Here is a 21,168-nt window from a genome sequence, read left to right as displayed (position 1 = left end):
TTTGAAGGCCCGCTTTCCCCATGTGTGGCCAGCCTCCCATCCTCATTGCTACCCCCACTCCAATCGCCACATCCTGTGCTTCTACTCTTCCCATGGGGTGCTGCAGGAAGCCATTTGACATCCCAGACTCTCTCCTCATGCTTTATAGGGACAGGGCTGGTGTCATAACTCCCTTGGTTCTGCTTTCTTCATTTTCATAGCCTCTGCTCCCCGAGTGGCCTCAGTTAGCAGAAAGCTCAGGTTTTTCTCCCTTGCCCATAAAATGCAAAAGCCATATCTGTTACAGAAATTTAACCCAGCCCTCTTTGGTTATACCCAAGTTCAGACAAAATAAAGTTGCCATTCAATAGAAGCTATGGCCTCATCCACTCTTTTCCTATCTGCCACTGCTTTAACATCGTGGAGATTGAATGGCCAGGAAGAATTGCTGTCTTCTCTTCCTCAAGCACCGTGACTGAGATCCTGTTGGTTTCTTAGGATAAACCATACTTCAAGTTCTAGCCACAACCCATGCATCATTGGGGACAGCTACGCTACCAAGACTCAACTCTCACCTGTGTGGAGGCTGCTTGTCTCCAGGGTGTGACCATTACTGCTTCCCCTCATGTTTGTCCTTTGCAGATGCTTTGAGGATTAAACATATTGGTAGAATGAAAGATTTAAAAAGTGCTTACACTATCGTGCGGCTACATGAGGATACTAGGAATGGGTCCTCTGGGATCCCAGTGCTAATTCCAACTCTGGTTCTTTGAGATTAGCTTCTGCCCACTTTCTCTTCTATGGTCACCATTTCCCATTTCCTGTTTTGACCTCACAGGTCGCTCTCTGCTTCTTTGTCAGAAGTGTTGGGCTCTTCCACAGACATGACTCTTCATCTTTTTTATTGTAATCATGGAGGAAAACAAACTTGGTCATACTAACCTGTACTTCCCCACTCTCAGGGGTAGGCACACCCTCACCTGCAACTTAAGGCAATTCCTTGCTCATTTTCCTCTTATATTCTCTTATGCTCCTGCTGGATTAGTGAGGTTGTGGGTGGACATCTCCTCTTACTATTTGTGGTTCTGAAATGACTTTTGTCTCCTTATCACATTTTCCTTTATGAACGGAGTTTCAAGTGTCAGCTTCCCAGCATGCTCTTCACTGTCATCTAACTTACAGGGCTGGGTTCTGGGTGTCTCCTCTCAGAATTTCTGTTTCTTAAATCAGGCAAATAGTCTTCTTATGTACAAATTGACTTCTGGCTATCTTTTTGTCTGGATCTCTTGTGGCAAGAAACCCAAGGCACTTGAAATATTAGCTCTTTTAATATCAATGTGTTTGACATAGGAAAACCCAAGCCACCATCTCTCCTGTGGATCTGTGCCTAAATGCACTATTAGAGAATTTTGGAAATCTGTGTAACACCTTCTTGTATGGAATGCAAAGAGGCCCACACACCCATGTGCTAATATGGAAGCCTGCAAATAAATAACGAAGGACAGGGTTCAGGACAACATGGCTGAAGGACTGTGGAAGCAGAGCTTACTGGGCCACATCAGTGAAGTCTTCCTGGATGCAGAGAAGCTGACCAGAGCATCCTACTTCTTATAGACACCAAGACTTGTATAATTTAATGAGCACATTTATAACATAGGCCCTGTATACTTCAAAAAATGATTCATTATCCCATATGTCATTTACAAATTTTACAAAATAGTCTGGCCAAGATTAAAATAAAGGATCTGAAAGGAAGTGTCCATTGCTGAAGTGCTTGCCCTGCAAACACTGACCTGAGGTTGATCCCCAGCACCTATGTAAAAACCAGCCATGGATGGTGCATATCCAGTTGTAATTTTAGTACTGGGGAGGAAAAGCTTGACCTAGTCTAATGTGTCCCAGTAAGAGATCCTGTTCTGAGGAATAAAATCCAGTTTTAAACGCTGGCCTTCACCTCCCACATGTATACAAATCTTCATGTACAACCACTTACACATACATACATGTACATACCTGCACATACATGTACCTATACAAAAACACATACAAACACACACAAAAGAAAAGTAGAGCACATAGAGAAGTATGCATGTGATTTCTGTTGTCACTATAGGGTAAGTTAGGTACCATATCAATTATTGTGAAAAAACAGATATTTAGGGGACCTTCTTCTATCCCTTCCTAACTATCCTCTGTCTACCCTTCCAACTCTCAATTTGATAGTCTTTTTTATCTTTGATTATTAATTACTGATATATATATACATATAAATATATTTGAATATATATACATATATGTTATATATATCTGAGTGAGCGTGTAGGGCATGTGTGAATGAGCATGTGTATGCACAAATATATATAAATACAACTTGATAACTCCGTTTTTATTATTTGCGTGAATATGGTTTCAAGGCTGAATTTCCAGAGATATGAAGATGAAAGAAGGGATTCCATAAGGGCAAGCAAGTGAAATGGTTTTATGTTGAGGAAATAAGGTTTATTTATGTGTGTGAGTGCTCTGTTTGCATGTATGCCTTCATGACAGAAGAGAGTGTCAGACAGAAGAGTACCAGATCTCAGTGTAGATGGTGAGAGTCAACGTATGGATGCTGGGAATTGAACTCAGGACTTCTGGATGTGCAGCCATTGCTCTTAACCATGGAGCCATCTCTCCAGCCCATAAGTGAGTTTTACTGTAAAGTGAACCCCCTACACTCCCTTGAAGCAAGAAAAGTTATTGAAAATGTGCTACGCAGTCCTACCTTGGAAAGGGGCTGCCTATAAACCATGCATCCAATTGGAGCAAATTCAATTTAGTTTGAATTGTTAGTTGAACATAATGTTAATTGGTCAAGTGAAAGTATGTAGTCTCAGGAAAAAGCCCACCCATGGAAGAAAAGCACAAAAGGTTTAAGATCATGTAGAGGTCCTTGAAAGTATCCATTTTCTTGGAGCTGCCTGTGGTCTGAATGTACACATAGATTTTTTTTTATTTCCTACAACCCTGACTGATTGCCCATAGAATGTGGGGCTACCTTGCTCTGAATCTTAATCAATGTCATAGCCACACCACGATGGATTTCATCTCTAACTCAACTGGAACCCATGATGTTGCAATGTAAGCCTTTTTCCTACTGCCCCCAGAAAGCCCAGACTCCTTCCCATGAGTCTCTGGGAAAGTGTCTCCAGAGCCCTTTCTTCCCAAAGCCCTGTGAGGGTCTCACACTGGGACATATTCTGAGACTTTCGTCACATATTCCCAAGGCCTTTGATTGCATATTTTATTCTTCTTTACACAGTTTTCTCTTTTCCTGCATCTCATGCTTGATCCCTTGAACCCCAGTCCCCCTGTGAACCCAAGCTGGTGGAGAAAGGAAGGGGCTTTGTGGCTGGTGCTCTCTGTGCCTGATCCCTTCATGTATTGGTTGAATGTTTTTATTGTAAAGAATGGGCTCTTTACCTGCCCTGTTTCACATCCCTTCCATCTGTAGGCTTGATTAGGTAACCTAGAAGTCAGGGCTTCAAAGAGCAGGATTCCTGTGCCTCTGAAAGTTTAAAGCCCTGTACTAACATGGACAAGAATTCACCACCAGCAGAATGGGCTGTCATTACACAAGGAGACTCAATCTATGATTACCATTCTATCTTCTGGGAAAGCTTCCTTCAGTGGACTCTGTCTAAAAGGGAAGAGCAGCAAACCTCGGGTGGAATGAGCATCCAGCCTTAGCTGGAGCATGACACTTGAAAAGTTGGTGCTTTGATGGGTCACACAAGCAGAGGACCCCCAAGGACTCCAGGAAAGCGTGTGTGAACCAGGTACCAGGGTGTATCCCAGAAGCTGGAGAGGTTCCTCAGGGGCTAAACTTTTATATCCCTAGAGGAGGTTTTGCCTTTCACGGTATTCATCTCTTTGTGTTGAGCACTGTCTCTGTGGTCACTGCATAACGTATGTACAGTCGCCCAGGATCTGACACAAAAGGTATGCCACACCATCGACGTCCCTGACTTGCCTTTCTCTGGGTGTGCTAAGTCAAGCATCTATGCATGTGATTTTTAATGACAGCTTAATCAGCTAACATATGGACACACCAAGATTATTTTTAAAATTTTCCTCTGCCAAGCCCTTTTCATTTTCCCCAGATGTTTATGATTACAAATCCAGGCAGTGGCAAGTTCAAAGGCTGTTGAGAGCAGCACCAACGGCCACGCTTTTCCCACTTTCTTCAAGGAAGACAAGATTCTTGCTGCTAACCATTCTCATCTAAGCTCTGTGGACCTCCCTCACGTGTGGGTGCCACTGACTCCTTGCATGGTTATGTGCAAGGACGATTTGGTAGCACACAGCTCATTAAGATAGAAGAGTGTCTTTTCAAGAATGTTCCAGCCTTGCAAAGTGCATCTCAACCATTAGTCTCTTCTCTCCTCTCATACTCATATCAAAGCATCATAGTCATACAACAGAATGCCACCTTCTAATGGGTTCTGGGTTCCAGGGCTTGAAGTGTATAGACGAGCTAGCTATTGGGATGTAAAACCACAGACCATGACATAGTCCATTTCTAAGACTTGTTCTCTGAAAAAGCAAGGAATAATAATATAGTTAATTTTATCCTCTTATTTGGGTAGCAGAGGTTAGGAACTTGTGTGTGTGTGTGTGTGTGTGTGTGTGTGTGTGTGTGTGTGTGTGTGTGTGTGTGGTGACATGCATGCTTTGAAGCCAGACGAAGGTATTACAGCATCTGGTGCTGGAGTCATAGGTGGTTATGAGCTGCCTAATGAGGATACTAAGAACCAAACCCAGGTCCTCTGTAAGAATGAAAAGCACCCTTACCACTGAACCAGAATCACTGAATTCTAGTACCAGGAGATTGGGCTTAAAAGTCAAGAGAGTCTGTGATTTCTTGTGCAAGATTCTTAGTCCAAGGTCTTAGTTTCTCCTCCAGTCAAGTAGGTACAGGAATAGAAATACAAAAGACAGTTCTGTGAGTTTTAGAATTAGTGTCTGGTCAGCAGGAAGGACTCAGACAACAATAGCTATCAATAATGGGAACTTCCCAATAATCTGATCACTACAGATTAGAAAGCTCCTGGCAGGCACTTTGGGTCTGAATGGCTTCACTCAGAGTCAGTTTTGATTGGACAAATGACAGAAAAAGATGTTAAGGCACAAAGAGGTTTAAGAACCATTGGTAGGCGTCAGTGCAGAGATCCTTGCTACCTTGGAGTCCCTGATGCCCCATGTCGTCCCTTAGTTTATCCAGATTTACTGAATTAGAAGTAGAAAATTGAAATCTGCTAGAGTAGGGGAGATGTCACTTGGTGGGCTGTGGCCAATGAGGAAAGGAAATGGAATCTATGAATGTGCAAAGATGTCCTCCAAACAAGGGGCATTTTTCATGCAGTTCACGGTCAAGGTAGCTGGAGAAATGTCGGTAAGAGGTTGTACATTGGTATCCAGCCAACCAGAGCATGAATTCTGATTCCCTTAGCTGGCAGTAAGCATCTCGTACCCCATCCGGGCAAGGAAGATGATTGCACAGAAGAGGATGGTGATGCCTTCTGCTGGGAGTGGTGGTCAGAATGGAGGAGGGCCAAGGCATGGAGAATAGTTAGCATACAGCAGGCACTTGTCTGCTTGTTGCCTGTCTACTACTTACAGTTATATGAGATGGCTGCTGTGCTCAGTTCTGTTTGGCAGAAGAGGAAACTGAGGCACAGAGAAAGTAGTGATTTGCCTGTCATCAGAAAGTGCTAGATGATGCCATTATGTCGTCTCTCGTCTGTTTCTAAGTGACAGCATTCTGTTCTTCCTCCCGAGGAGATAGGAAGGAGAGCTTATTTTCACTGTAAGACTAGAATAACTGTTGAAACCTTTGCCTCCAGAAAGCATCAATGACCCTGGCCTTGGGCCCTCCTTGGTCCCATGCTAATCGTTCCTTGCTACCGGGGGTCTGGGGTGGGTTGGCAAGGTTGGCTGACCTAATCTCTGACTTGCCTGGGGAACTTGAGAGGGGAAGGTCCCAAATGGCTTTAGGCAGGCACCAGAAAGAGGAAAAATGAAAACCATGTTAAAGATAAATTGAGCCTGTTCTTAAAAGTTAGAAAGTAGACTTAATTAGGACCAGCTCTCTCCATCCAAAACCACAAAAGTTAAAATGGGAAAATATTTCCAGAAATGCCCATTATGTGTTGTTAAAAAAATATCTAAAGTAAAATATATGTTTTATTTTATACATGCCTCCAGCTAAAAATTATGCTTTTACTCTCTCTCTCTCTCTCTCTCACAGAAGATGGGAATGTGAACCCAAATCTAGACAGCCCTGAATCAAATTTGGGGTGCTTGCAAGCCCCGCCGTCTTATATCAGCCCATCTCTCGCAAGCTCCTCAAAGGGGAGAAGAAATTAAAACCAAAAAATAAAACAAAACAAGAAACCTGAAGTGCAGACAGAGAAAGAACAGTTCCCCATGGGTTGGGATAGCAGCCTTTGTTCCCATCCCATTAAATGGCCTTTCCTGTCATGTCCCCTTGCTGCCCATGAGGGCACATCCTTCATCACTCAGGCTGCTGTCCTCCTCTGAACTCATGGAAGGCCACAGGTAATTAGATAAGGTCAGCCAGGGGGAGGGGAGGCAGACCAGGCTTACTGTTCCAAGATGCGACCTCCAAAACTCAGAAGCAGGGTCGGCGCTGGTCACTGTCTTGTCAGCGAGACCATTAATTGGGTGACCATCTGAAGCTGATTCGTGTTATGGAAAGAGTTACTGTCTCCCCAGTGCCCCCCAATCTTTTAAACTCCTGTTTAGAAAAATGTCTTTAAACTTGACTATCATTTGAAAAATGATTTCTTCATGACAAATCGGTACCCTTTTTGAAAACCAACTTGTCCCCCAGAGACACTCTCATTTGTTGATAGTTTTAGCAGATTGTCTGGAGTTCATTCTCTGACCTCTGGACTCATCAACATCCTGAGGCTTCTCTTGTTCCTGCCCCTAAGGGGTTCACTTATGCTCCCCAAATCAGAGTTAGAAGCCATTTATCCTTGTTCACCCCCTTCCATTGTCCAGGAGCAGCAATGGATGTGGGGGTTCGTTTGTGTGCTCCCATTCAGAATTGAAAGTCATTAGTCCTTGTTTACCACCACTACCCCCATAGTCCAGGAGGAGCAGAGAAGCCGAAATCTTCCCTGGAAAGCTGATTTAGAGTTCTCCAGTCTTATCTGCAGAAACACGAAGGGTTGCTTGGAATCTCGCCTGGGTTTTGTATAGGGGATGTCTGTGGCCAGGCACCCAATGACATGGCAACCCAGGGAGGTATTAACTTCTGATTTCATTTTCTTGTTCTAGTTACGAAATGCCATGGTGAATCGGAAGACTGGGAAATTCTCCATGGAGGTGAAGAAGACTGTGGACAAAGGGGTACCTTTTTCTCAAACCTTCTTGCTACTTCATTAAAACAAACCACTGTGAAAAAAAAATTAGCTTTGAGGGTTCTGTCTGGAATAAATATCTTTCCCCGAGCTCTCTTCTCTCTTGTCTTTACTTATCTCTAACAAGACTCATGTAGTGCTATCATTAACCAGTTCGCAGTGTGTCCGTTGATTTTTGTTGATTTCTGAAGGACATCATCTAGCAGACTAACCATGCTCTCTTTTCTCTGTGACTTTTCCCCCCTGATCTAGAAACGGGTTTTGGTGATGACCAATGACTACTACTACACAGACATCAAGGGTGCTCCTTTCAGGTAGAGATGACCAGAATCATGGACATTCCATCAGACTGATCAGTGTGTTTGTACCCAACCTGCTGGCCTCTCAGTGCCCATCATCTGCCCAAAGGCCAGAAAGACTGAGGAAGGGGCTTTGCTCAGGCTGCTTTTCTGTCTTTGTTCTAGAAGGGGGAAGATGGTACAGACCCAGCCAAATAGCCCACCCATGTGCCATGGTCTTACATCCCATTCCCAACACAAAATCTCCATGGCTCCCAGGAAGGGTGAGGGAGACAGTTTAGGGGTCACCAGGTTCTCACCATCTCAGCTGCTACTTTCTTTTTTTCTTTTTTTTTTTTTTCCAGAGCTGGGGACCGAACCCAGGGCCTTGTGCTTGCTAGGCAAGCGCTCTACCACTGAGCTAAATCCCCAACCTCAGCTGCTACTTTCTAAGATCCATTTCTCACCTTCTATGCTCATAACCCAGTAATTCTGCAGGTGGTAGTTCATCCCACCCTGTGCTTCTGTTTCATCTTTTCTGGATGTCTTTCTGTGTTTTCTCTCTGTTACAGTCCAAACAGAAAATCACTGTCTGCTTTCAGATGTGTATGGAACATTCTAAAGTGGCCTGCCACTGTTGTTATGTGATTTGTAGAAAACAAAACAAAACAAAAAAACCCCAAAACTTATTTTAGCAGGGTTGCCTTATGCTCTTGGACTGGTATCGTTCAGAGTTAAAGGAGAAGTTAATTAGTATTGATTAATCTGAAAAGTATATTCTAACATCACTGTCACCCACTGCCAAGGATTATAAGCAGATGCAATTTGGAACCAAGAGGAATCAAGGAACGCATGGGCCACTCAACAGCTTTGCCAAAAGAAAGGACTGTTTTTAAAAAGCAGTTTCTTACTTTAGGCCAAAAACAGAAAGGCATTTAAATCAAGCAGTAAGAATGTGGGAAGGCCATTAGACTAGGAACTGGACCAGGCTGAGAGGCTAGTCCTATGCGCATGCTACTACGTTGAGTGTCATGGGAGTATTTCTGGGGGCTGGAGATCTCCGAGGAAGTGCAGAACAGAGGTGTGTAAGGTGGTAGCAGGCAGCAGGGTGTGTGGCCTTGGAGGACATCCAGGGGAAGGCTTTCTGGAGGGACAAGCTGTTGGCCACAAATCTTGCAAACACACCACCAGCCAGTTGCCGCTGGCATTTCCAATCAGAAATGACTTTGAAGCAGCTGCTTGACCCTAAGAAAAACCAACACCCACTATAATCAGTGAGGTTTTTGAAAGTAAACTGTTGGAAAAACTGTTTACAGAACATGAAATGGAAATGTGAAAATGGAAAATAAAAAGAAAAAAAAATGTTAGCCCACAAGTCTATTCCAGTCGGTGCCCTAGACTTCAAGGTTTGCTTTGTTTCTCCACACAGTTTAGGTGTGGCGCTCTCCAGGGGCCACGGGAAATACTTCTTCCGAGGGAATGTAACCATTGAAGAAGGTAAGGGGCAAACTTGGGCTGGGCTATCCTTGTGTGTGTGTTTGGGAGTGGGGGAGGCTGAGAGCTAACTCCCAGAGAATTGAAGAGCATGCATGACTTTCAAGCCTCTGGCTAGTGATTTGGTCACTTGACTCAGATCACTGCCCTTTGGGTGCTGTTTTACTTGCCAATTTTGTGTGGGTTTCTGAATGGTGGGGACTCCAACCAGTGGCTGGCTTTATTATATTCTTTTATCCATAAAGTAGTGGAGGCAAATTATGGGAATCTCCTGCTACCTCTCCTATTCTCATACATTCAGTGTTAGAGAAAGAAGTAAATTAATGTAAAATCTGAAGTCTGAGAAGGACCAATGCAAAGAAAGATATGGAAGCCCTTGCTCTCAACATAGTTGGGCCACCCATCTCACTGATTTTGTGTTACCCTTTGCTCATTGGAAATATGAGCACTGAAGAGACTGACAGAGGTTGGGAAGTGGAAGTAGAGTCATGTGACTCTAAAATCTTCTACCTCTATAAAGAGCAGGGGGACAGTGACTCTCATAGACATTAGCAATCCCCAAATCCATAAAGGATAAGATTGCTATCACAGAAAGAGTCTGTTATATACCTCAACAGCCCACTAATCCTAACCAGTTACCATTTCCAATATTGTGAACACTCGGAATTAGGTGAGCATGGTGTTTCAAGGGTTCTTAGTCTATAAATCACTTTGAGTAAAGCATTTGCTTAACCTTGCCTTTAGGTCAGGTCCATCTGCCCATGGGCCCTGCAATGTTTCACAAGCATTGGGTTTTGTCTGACAAGGAGCCATGATGTCTGATGGAACAGAAGGGAGAGTAGAGGGCTCCATCAGGTGCTGGGTAGAAGTCAGGATGTACTGTCTAAAAGCCAAAACATGTGGCCTCTCTTCTCAAAGATATATGAGAGAACAATGAGCCAACCTGGTGACCTAGGCAAGATATACTCTCAAGGATGTGTTCTTAAAAGCTATGTTTCCATTTCTAGAATTTTCTAGTTCCATGAGCCATGTGTAGTTTGGAGGGCATCAGTAAAATTAATAAAATTAATGCCCTGAACCAATAAAATTAATGCCCAAGCCATTTGAGATGAAACTGAGAAAATGACTCATGGTCAGAACAGAAAGAGAGGTCCTTTTGAAAAGATAATTGTTTATTTATTTATTTTAAGTATATGAGTACACTGTAGCTGTCTTCAGACACACCAGAAGAGGGCATCGGATTCCATTAGAGATGGTTGTTAGCCACCATGTAGTTGCTGGGAATTGAACTCAGGACCTCTGGAAGAGCAATCAGTGCTCTTAACTGCTGAAACATCTCTCCAGCCCAGAAAGAGGGGTCTTCAGTAGATCATTACTCTTAGCCTCTCCTTCCCTAGCTTTCCCTCTCTTGTTTCTTTGTCTCTTGTCTCTCTCTCTCTCTCTCCTCTCTCTCTCTCTCTCTCTCTCTCTCTCTCTCTCCATCTCTCTCTTCTTCTTCTGCTCCCTCCTTCCACTGTTCCTCCCTCCCTCTGTCCTCTAGATTCTGCTCCCCCTTTCTTCTCTTTGGCTTTCTCTCCTGCACACAATTGTCTTTTGGAGCATTTCTCTGCTTACTATCTGCTTCCTGTGTGTTCCACAGCTGTTAGGCTGGCCATTGCATTGAGAGAAATTCAGAACTAAGCAAGAAATCAGTTTGAATACTCAGCAAGGGGGCTAGTGTCTGGTTATCCACACAAATGAGATTAGATCTTCCTCTCTCCATGGGTCCTCTGTAAATAAAAAGACTCAGTCCTGTCAGCTCCCTGAGTAAAAGAGCCCAGAAAAGTGACTTTTCCTGAGGCTGCTAGCCAAGAGCTCATCAGCAGTGAGAGCCTTGGGCTGATCATAGCTCCCTTCTGTTCTTGGATTGGAAAGTTCCTTGCGGATGGTACCCATATTTCACGGGTTCTGTAGTTAGGAAGGCTACTCCACAAGATGACTGGGTTCTCCATATGCTTTGTCAATGCTAGCTGCTACCAAGATCATGAATAGAAAGCTATACTCAAAATTGTAAGGGTTGGGGCTGAGGGTTTAGCCCAGTGGTAGAGCATTGGCCTAGCAGGTACCACCTTCTGGGTTCAGTCCCCAGCATCCCTAAAACTGTTGAATCTTGAAGCCTAAGCTGGTCTTCCTGCTGTTGTGACTTTTCATGGATCTCTTTTGATGGGCTGCTTCTTTTACATAATTATACATAGTGATGACTAAATAAGTTTGAGTGAGTGTTATTACTCTCAGCTTCACTGAGTATGATTTTATTTTTAAAAGGATCAAAATTAGAAGGGAAAGGACCAGGAAATTTTACATTTTTATTGGTATCCAAGAAATCAGGGAAGAAATTATAGTGAAATTGGTCCCTTGGGTCTCATTGTCCGTGAGTCTGAGCCAGGGTGAGCTTCTGGGACAAAGGGCTGACTAAACTGTAGCAAGAGAAGGGAATAGGCCTGACACCTTCAACTCAGCGTCCTGGGAAAGCATGGGCCACAGGAAAGCTTCTACTCTTGTCACTCCTGCCCTGAGGAGCTCCCACCCTGCCATCTGCAAGGCTCCATGCTCTTTGCTTTATTCTTTGCTTCAAAGTCACTTTTTCAGCCTGGCCACCACAGGTAGAACTGAAGCAAAGCTCTGAGTGAAGCCTTCCCAAGGCCTTCTTCGGGAGGTGTTTGGTTTGTCACCATCTTTTCAGCATCTATCATAGACTTGTACCCAACTCAGGAAACATGTTAAAGGGAGAAAGAGTGAGAAGGAGGGAGAAAACAAGGAAGGAAAGATAGGGAGGGAGCGAAGGAGGAAGGGAGAGAAAGAATGAACAAGATTGTCCTAGGGACTAATCACTTTCTTATTTAACCATCTTATAGAGTTTTTGAAACTCTTTCTTAGATAGGAGAGTTGCTATAACTCAAGGGTTGACCTGATATTCCCAAATGTTCAACAGCTCACTTTATACAGCACTGAGCATCATTGTGTGGTATATCTGGTGTTTTATGCATCAGCATTTGACACAGAAATTAGACAACACTGAGTCATTTGAGAAACTGACTCTCCATGAAACATGTTATAAACATCATCAGAGTCCCTATACATATGTGGCAAAGCTTCTCCTCAGATGATCAATGAAATGGTGGCTCCACAGAGGGCATTATCTCATTCATGTTGCTGTATTCTCATATCTGTGTCTAAGACCCTATAAAAGTTTCTTTATTTGACAGTTTTAGCGTCTTAAAGTTCAACATAACATGGCTGAGGCAGAAAAGGATATTACTGTATTAGCAGAGCCATTAGTATAAGTGAGAAAGCGAGAGACCCATTCCTGGGGCCACTCTATTAATCTCTTCACTTTTCATTAAGCCCCACCCTCTGACCCTCTCAATGCTATTGTATTAGGGGTTCAAGTTCCCAACAGACATGCACATGTGCACACGCACGCAAACACACACACACACACACACACACACACACACACACACACACACACACACACACACCCTTCTGGAAGACAAATGATATGAAAACCACAGCACAGATGAAGAAGTCTGTAGTATTCTGGAAAATCCCTAGGTTCATGCCAGCCTCAGCTCTACTAACTACCTTTCTAGACTGATGACTCTCTTTCACTTAGGATCCTGTGACAGCTACTAACATCTTTTATCGCTGGTTGAAAAGGAATGAGTATTAACAATCTCATTTCATTTAGCCTATAATTCCACCCACACAACTATGTGTCACATAAAGATGTAGACCTGTTAGCATCACAGAGGATTAAATAGCCTGGCCCAGTTCTCAGTCTTCATGGAGCTCCAGAACCTGTCTTCCTAGCCATCCTGTTCATTTCATGAGGTTGAGCTTTCTCTGGGATGAATACCAAGTGAATTCGGTGGTGCTGGCCACACTGGGGTTAAAGGGTTGTATAGATGACTTTGGCCATGAATCCAGAATCCTTGTTCCCTAGCATATCTCTTTGGGGTTGATATCTACCTTGAACCCGCCCCCTCGAGTATTTGAGGTGTATAGGAAGATGGAGAAGAGTGATCCTTACTCACTAAAGCTTTGTCCTTGACTTCCAGGGCTCCATGACTTAGAACATCCTGACGTGTCCTTGGCAGATGAATGGTAAGAGCCAACTGTCCTTCATCAGCTTTGGGATTTGTTGCCCTCTTGGTTGCCCTCTTACCCAGTTTTCCCGGTCCAAATGCAAATGGGGGAATAAATCATGAATATTTATATGTTCTCCTTGGGGACCCTGTCCCAATTTTAGGTCCTACTGCAACACTGACCTGCACCCAGAGCACCGCCATCTCTCTCAACTGGAAGCGATTAAGCTCTACCTCAAAGGCAAGGAGCCTCTGCTTCAATGTGAGTGTGCTCTTCAGGCATGCATGTGGGCATGGGGAGGAGTGGAAGGTGCAAGCCCTTGAGGAGGCCTAGGTTTCAAGAGAAGCTTTGGTTTTCTATAGAGTGTCAGTCTTATTATACCCAGCCAAGTCTCTTCCTATAGGAAAACATGGGGGAAAGTGTAGTTGATGACCACAGTACTCTTAATCACATCGTGTCTACACTCCTGAGCCTAAGCAACTGGGGAAGATGGAGATGATAAAGGTTAGCAGAGACTGCTATTCTAGTCCCCCTATTCCAAAACTAAGGAACTAAAACCTGCCAAAATGTTATCCCCTGCTAGAGCATAACCAAGTCTCATGATTCCCTAAGAGCAGACAATGCAACCAGCATCTGTTGGTTCTTCTTCTATTCCTACTAATATCCCTTGGTAATGTTCCATGAGAAATAAATGGCTAATGACTGTGGCCAGGAGGGTGGAGGAGAAGCCCCACCCACCCACCCAAGAGCAACAGCTTTGGATGCTCCCTTGAGAAATTAGCAGCCCTACCCTGCCATTACAGGACAGTTACAGTAGCTACAACTTAGGTTTAGGAACAACCTAAAAGAAGCATGGCACCTGCTCCCTTCCCAGTGTACATCCCTTATCAATGATGGGAAGCCTGTGTGAAATGTGGTGTCTTACAGAATAACCCCAGCAATCCCAGCAGAGGTGTGTGGAGATTCCCCAGCTGTGTACTGACAGTTTCATGGGTTAGGTTTTCTTTTAGGGATGTCATCTAGTAGAGGAAGAATCATATGGGCAGCAGATGAGACCAATTTTTCATTTCTTTGACTTGTTAATTATTATATTAAAATCCATATCTCAAGCATAGAAATACTACAAAAATGCATTTTAAAATTAAGCTTATTTAAAAAAAACATTTTTATACGTGGATGAATGTTTTGCCTACATGTACACCTGTGTGCCACCTGAGTGTCTGGTACCCACAGAGGCCACCAAAACTGGAGATACAAATGGTTGTAAGCTACCATATGGGTGTTCAGAATCTGACTCAGAGCCTCTATGCCTCTTGGAAGCTCTCAATTCGGCTTCTTTCAACCACCACTTGGTTTCTTAATATGCTGTGGTGTTTGCTTCAGCAGCTTCTTAACGAAGAAGCATTATACCTGGCACTGAAGCCTTTACACCTCCTTGCCCTCTCCCTCCCCTCCCCGAAGAGCTACTTTTCTGTATTTGTCCATAATAATAAACACTAATGCTATTTAGGCAGGTGTCCGTGAATAGTGTGTAGTTTTGTTTCACTGTCTTGCCTGTTAACGTTATAAACAGAATTTACCATCCCTCATCCAAAATTGCAAAATTCCAATCTGAAAAACATTTAAACAACAACAGTGACACTGTACCATGCAAAAAAAATTCCCTTGTTGTTTGCAGTCCTATTCAGATTTTATGTATAGCATTATACATATACCGTTCAATGTCTTTCACAGAACTCTGCCCAGTAGGCTTTTGGATAGACACAGCGGCCCCCTTGAACATGAGGAAAAGTCTTAAATGGAAGACCTCACATTCTATGAGTACCCATAATTATCATTGGTGGAATCCCAGTCTCATACCCTGCTGAATGCAGCCTGCTGAACAAGTGATGGTGTAGTGCGGCCTATAGTGGCAGTGTGGCTAGACCCAGCTTGTCAGGAGTTCTGGCTTCCCATCTCCCAAATTAGGACTCAGCATGCTGGCCCTGGCGTGACCTGTGAGCTCTGTGAGCTGGGAGGAGAGAGCAGAAAACCAAAGTGTGGGACACCCAAGCCTTTCTGCTTGCTACTGTCTAGTCCCGTTGCCTGGGGCCTAGTGGTATTCCCAGCATATCAGATATCGGACTGTTTCATATTTTCGGCCAGTGGGAAGTTAACTCATAAAGCAATACCCTGTATAAGAGCAGAGCCTGCCAACACCTCATACTATCCTCAGGACTTCTCCTGTGCCCTTCTTTGGAGCCTAGCCAAAGCCTTCTTGTCTTCTGTCCTTCCCAACAGGTGACAAAGAATTGATTCAAGAAGTCCTTTTTGATGCTGTGGTAAGCGCCCCAATCGAAGCCTATTGGACCAGCCTGGCCCTCAACAAATCTGAGTAAGTGGCTGCATATGTCCCACTCCGTGGCCATTTCCACTCAAGTTCCAAAATATGGTTATGGTTTAAGGAACTAAAACCATTTCAGGAGCCTGGTGTTAAAGTTCTTTAATTTTCCCCTAAGCTCTTAACCACAAAAGCTAAAGGCAGAGTAGTGGCAGGGGCTTGGATGGCGGCTCTGGGGCTTGACATGTAATTTGTTGAGTTTTAACATTACATGAAATTCAGTATGTAGAGGTAGGGTGACACTTCCGAGGAGTGGGGGTGGGGGTGGTGGAGGGAGCTTCCAGGCTTGGCACAGCTCCCTCTCACCCCCACCCAGGCTAGAGTGAACTTGGGAGGAGGCCAGGAGAGGTTGTGAATAGGCTTGGGAAAAGGATAACTGTTTTTCAGTGGGGTGTCAGTTACTGCCCTGTGGTTTTATATCTGAAGTGGAAGAGGGGGTGTAGGTGGGGGAAATCAAGAGTAGTTGATGTCAAAATCTTGGGCTAGAACAGTGTTAATGGCTTATTATGGTAGTGTTTTTACTCTTTATTCTCCCTAGGTGCTCAAGTGGTACAAGATTCAGATCTTTGGGTTCCTATTAGTTTGTTTCTTCCTCTGCTTCTACTTTCTTCTCTTATATCTATCACTCATTCTGTCTTCATTCATTCATTCATTCATTCATTCATTCATGCATGCATGCATGAATCAGGTGTGTGTGTTCTGTGTGTATTAGCCAGGCCATAGGGAAGCACAGGTAACCGGGCTAGAAGACAGATAGTAGGTGCCCTGTGGTGGCTTTGGTATATGAAGTCATTCATACTTGTGAACACTGCAATGAAGGCGAGAGTGCAGACAGGGAGATTATGACAAGCCACAGAGATGGGGGAGACAGCATCTGTCCTAGGGCATTGGGAACTTCAAGAAGAGGAAATGGTAGGAACCAGAGCCATGCCATGAAGCAAGAAAATAATCCTTACATTTGAAGAATTTGGGGTTGCCGAGAAGTGTGGGGGATGGGGTGGTGGCAGGCAATGAGCAGAAGCAACAGTTGGTGGGGTGGGTCTGGACCTTGAGGGTCAGAGTAGAGATTTTGAAACGAAGCTGGTGTATGGCACATGTTAGGCAAGTGTTCTGTCATGGAGCTGTGTCCCCCTACCCTCAAGATTCTGGATTTTATATTCAGAATATTAGAAACTCATTGAATGCTTTTCAGAAAGAGGCTATGATAAACGTTAAAAGGAATAGGAACAATCTCTCTCTGCCTGCATATAAAGTAGAGTGTAATTGGGTAGGAAGAGCAGCAAGGCTCCAGGACATCCATGTGTAAATCATGTATAGCAAGACAACAGGCACAAGCAGTCAAGGCCCACATGTGGCTTGCTTCAAAGGTTGAGCTCCTCCACTCTATGCCAAGCCCTGCTGGTGGTTTGTGGCGTGAGTGGAGGGGGACTGAGTCTCTTGTTTTCATTACCAGATTGGCACAATAAGCCCTTGGAAAGATAGTGCTGTTTTACAAGATAGAAGACAAGGAAGGAGGAGCAAATCCTGGCTAGGCATGGCCAGAGCCTTTCCAGACACCGGAGGTGCAATCTCACCAGGGAAAACTTTTACTGAGGAGAGACTACCATGTCCACCATTCTTTGTGCTGTCCCCTTCCTTACCTCCCAGGTCATTTTCCCTAGAAGGATGGAAAAGAAACATAGCCTATCTAGGGTTTCTTTCTCTCAGAAATATGTAATATTTATTCTAGGGTCTTGTGAAACTCTGAATTTGGAGCAACGGTTGCTGACTCAGTTCTCATATATGCTACAGATGTCTTAAACAGTAGCTTGTCCCACTGTGCACATCTGTAACTGATTGGATAACCTTCCAATTCGATGTGAGCTACAAACAGAGCCAAATGCATCATGTTAGTTTTTCTTCATCCCTTGCATACTTAAAGGTATTACTGGCCACCTCATCTACTGTCAAAGACAGAGAAATCAAAAACTCTGTATTGAAAATGACACAGACAGTGTTTGGAACAAATTGCTACTCGTGTCTAAGACAGAGAAGCAGCCCAAGGATTGTCATTATATTCATAATTTGCATATTGGAAAAATTGTGTTTATGGAAAAGGACATTTTCTTTTCTCAAAGAAGAATCCTATGTTGGAATCTCCTAGAGACTAGGCTCAGATGCAATGATGTTCTGGAAGATGAACACTGTATAGGGAATGTCCTTTATAAAGACAGTTGCTGGCATTTCTGTTCATGAAACTCTTTAATGGGGATGCTGGAGGAAACCATTTCTGGTTATTGCTTTTCTTCTTGCTTTAATTGAACTGGTGACTGAAGCAGGCAGAGTGAAGGGGATTCAGTTTGACTCACAGTTTTAGAGTTCCATTTACCATCTCTTGGCCCCCTGTGATGTATAGCGCATCATGGTGGAAACAGTGTGTTAGGGGAGAGCACTTTGATCCACTTCATTGTAAGTATGGGAGAGAGAGAGAGAGAGAGAGAGAGAGAGAGAGAGAGAGAGAGAGAGAGAGAGAGAGAGAGACAGAGAGAGAGACAGAGAGACAGAGACAGACAGAGACAGACAGAGACAGACAGAGAGACAGAGCAGAAATAGAGAGAGACAGAAAGACACAAAGAGACACCCAGAGAGACACAGAGACAGACAGAAACAGAAACAGAGACAGAAACAGAAATAGAGATAGAGACAGACAAGATATGGAGAGGGAAGAGAGGGGGGGAGAAGAGGAGGAGGAGGAGGAGGAGGAGGAGGAGGAGGAGGAGGGAGGAGGAGGAGGAGGAGGAGAGAAAGAGTTGGGAATGCAACTCCCCTCTGCCCCTATGTCTGCCTCCAATGATTTCCTCACACCAGGTTCATCCTCTTGAAGTTACCAGGATTCCCAAAATAGCACCCACCACCCAAGGACCAAGTCCCCAGCACACGAGCCCTTTGGGGAGTATTTTTTAAACATTATTTCACTTGTCTCTTTGGGATGTTTTTGAGACCAAGCTGTATGCTCTACTCAAAGCTATAAATTCCTCCCAGCTGTAGAATCCCAGGTTGTAGGATACTACAAAGGTGGTTCAATGACTCCTTGTTTCTGTCCATGGGAAAGACCCACCCAACATCTCAAGACCAGAAATGCACTTGGTAGCATCACAGTAAAAACATGCCCTATGGACATCTGCTGATTCCTTCTCTAAGTCTCAGACTGCTTTCTCTAAGCTTATATCAAGAACCTTACAGTGAGAAGTGTTTATGGTTGGAAGTGTGATTTTTCTTGTTCTTGCTGTATTTGTCAGCAGGGGTTCCCTTCATCTTTCCTGAAAGTCTTTTTATGCAACCTGTGTCAGGACAGGAATTAGCAGCCTGACCTTGGTGCATGCGTGGTTATATACATGTTCGCTTGTACAAGTTTCCCTGGCAACGTTTAAAGTTCAGGTTTCAAAGCTGCCGTTTTGTCAAACATCCTGTGAGTCTTGAGATGTAAAAGCCATTATCTGCTTACTGTCTAGAAGCACTCCCTGACGTCTGCTGTTCTGTTTCAGGAATTCTGACAAGGGTGTAGAGGTCGCCTTCCTCGGCACTCGCACAGGCCTCTCAAGAATCAACCTGTTTGTGGGGGCCGAACAGCTCACCAATCAGTAAGTAGGAGGGCCCCTCTGCAGGGCCCAGTGAACTCCTCGAAGCAGAGATTCAAAGGTGGCTTATTTCATTTCTTAAGGTCCAGGCTGCCTAAAGCCTGATGAGAGTCTTGTACGATGGAGGTCCCAGTACACAAGTTCACCTGTCAGTTGGCCCTTCCACAACCCTTTATTCTTTCAGCTCATTGGCTTCTGTCTACTGCCCTGGAGTCTGCTCCTGCCTGGCACGTCATCTCAGACTAAACTTGGGAGGTGACACAGCTGCTGGGGAGGAGCTGGAGGGAAGGACATGCTGGGGCTCCTGACACTCATCCTGATGCTCTTCCCAGGAATTACTGCCAGGGTCTCAGATTGCTCTTGATTTGTTTGTTTATGTTTCAATAGACCTCTGCACCTCTAGGCACAGCACAAGATGACCCAGAGCCCCTCCCCCAGAGGTGGGCTCTTGGAAGGTACCCGATTGACACTGTCTCTGTGTAGCTCTCAAAAGAACTCAAGGGACAGGGACAAACAATAGCTCAGTCCAACACCCAGCTAGCTGCTTATTCAGTCATGTCAGTCCCAATTCTTAAGGAGCTTAATGTCCTTGGTCAACATATGGGTGTTTCACCAGCATGGACCAATAGTCTGAATCTTCCCTCAGTTCACTGATACCTTTTACTCAGTCTCTTTTCTCTGACACAGGAACATTGTTAGGTCAGGGACAAATGGGGCCTAACATTCAGCGAAGTCAGAAGTGTTTAATAATTGACTGAGTTCAGAGGTTCCCAGTAGACCTTTCACAATGGACCCTCAGGGACAATGGTAATCCACACTGTGGCCATGAGCTTGACAGTGTCTGACCCCTGAGGTCTCTCTCACAGGGGAGATGTCCCTTCCCTAAAGGTCCAGTTCAGCCATGCCCCATCCTGTTGGATGAGACCCTGGCACACGCCGAGTTTGGCAAATGCAGACGCGTCCACTTTGAGATGTTTGGAGAGATTGGCTTTGACTTTCCTCTCAAGGACTTTTGCTGTTTCTCTTCCAGAACCTCACATCTATCACTGTGGAAGTTCTCTTTCCGTGCACATTGAATTTTTAAAGCCCTCTTTAGCCTTTTACCCCCAAAGAGGCCTTTTCTAGAAAACAGGTTGTCAGGAAGGATGAGTATTGATTGAGCTGCAGGTTGCCTTCTCCATGGAGGACCTAGAGAGTGAGCAAAGACAGAAGTAGATTTTCTCTCTCTTAGAGAAGCAGACTGTACTGTTGCTGGTACTAATATTTAAAACAAGCAAACAATAATAGTGGTAGCCTTCTCCTAGGCCCATGACCTACCTAGCCTCAGGTTCTTGGCCTCACTAACAGTGTTCGAGTATAGGTTCCATCCCCAACCTTAAGTCTAATAGAAAGTGGCTGCTCACTCCCCTAAGTTTTTCCACCATTATTGCCCCAGTGGTTATTATTATAGCATGCTGTGGTTATATATATTATAGCATGAGGTTACTGATCACCTTTTCCTTCTTGTAACATGGATAGTACCTTTCTAGCATTATGATGTCTAGCTAGTGGAAGTGAAGCTTCTAGTTGAGTACCAGCTAGGTCTCTTCATATCCTTTGGTGCCATGGCACTCCTAAATGGTGGCTTTAGCAAGAGAGCATCCAGCTGTGGAGAGTAACCAATAGGATTGGCAATATCCTATCATGTTTAGCAGGGTCTGCAGGACCCCTTTGGCCAATGACTCAAAAGGATGTAAAGTTGAAGTGGACACAAAGCCCCTAGCAAAGAAGCTATTCACAGATGATGGTAGCTGAGAGAGGAAAAATCAATTATTTTCAGTGGAGTTACTCTGGATATACCAATCATACTATAGAGAAGGCTG

At 44.3% G+C, this 21,168-nt stretch overlaps 1 protein-coding gene across 1 annotated transcript in view; it reads left to right on the top strand.

Moving 5' to 3' along the window:
- The window catches only part of Cacna2d3 (calcium voltage-gated channel auxiliary subunit alpha2delta 3), an 804,703-nt gene that overhangs the window by 640,996 nt on the left and 142,539 nt on the right, over positions 1-21,168 (top strand). Inside the window, exons 19-25 of the mRNA XM_032919383.1 lie at positions 7,327-7,398; positions 7,662-7,723; positions 9,117-9,184; positions 13,282-13,327; positions 13,473-13,570; positions 15,590-15,683; positions 19,214-19,309. Coding sequence (XP_032775274.1) covers positions 7,327-7,398; positions 7,662-7,723; positions 9,117-9,184; positions 13,282-13,327; positions 13,473-13,570; positions 15,590-15,683; positions 19,214-19,309 — 536 coding nt within the window. The remainder of the gene's footprint in view (positions 1-7,326; positions 7,399-7,661; positions 7,724-9,116; positions 9,185-13,281; positions 13,328-13,472; positions 13,571-15,589; positions 15,684-19,213; positions 19,310-21,168) is intronic.

The sequence above is a fragment of the Rattus rattus genome, chromosome 13 (genome assembly GCF_011064425.1).
Source record: "Rattus rattus isolate New Zealand chromosome 13, Rrattus_CSIRO_v1, whole genome shotgun sequence".
Taxonomy (NCBI): Eukaryota; Metazoa; Chordata; class Mammalia; order Rodentia; family Muridae; genus Rattus; species Rattus rattus.
The sequence above is the reverse complement of the archived record's forward strand: the minus strand, read 5'-3'. Positions and strand labels throughout refer to the sequence as shown.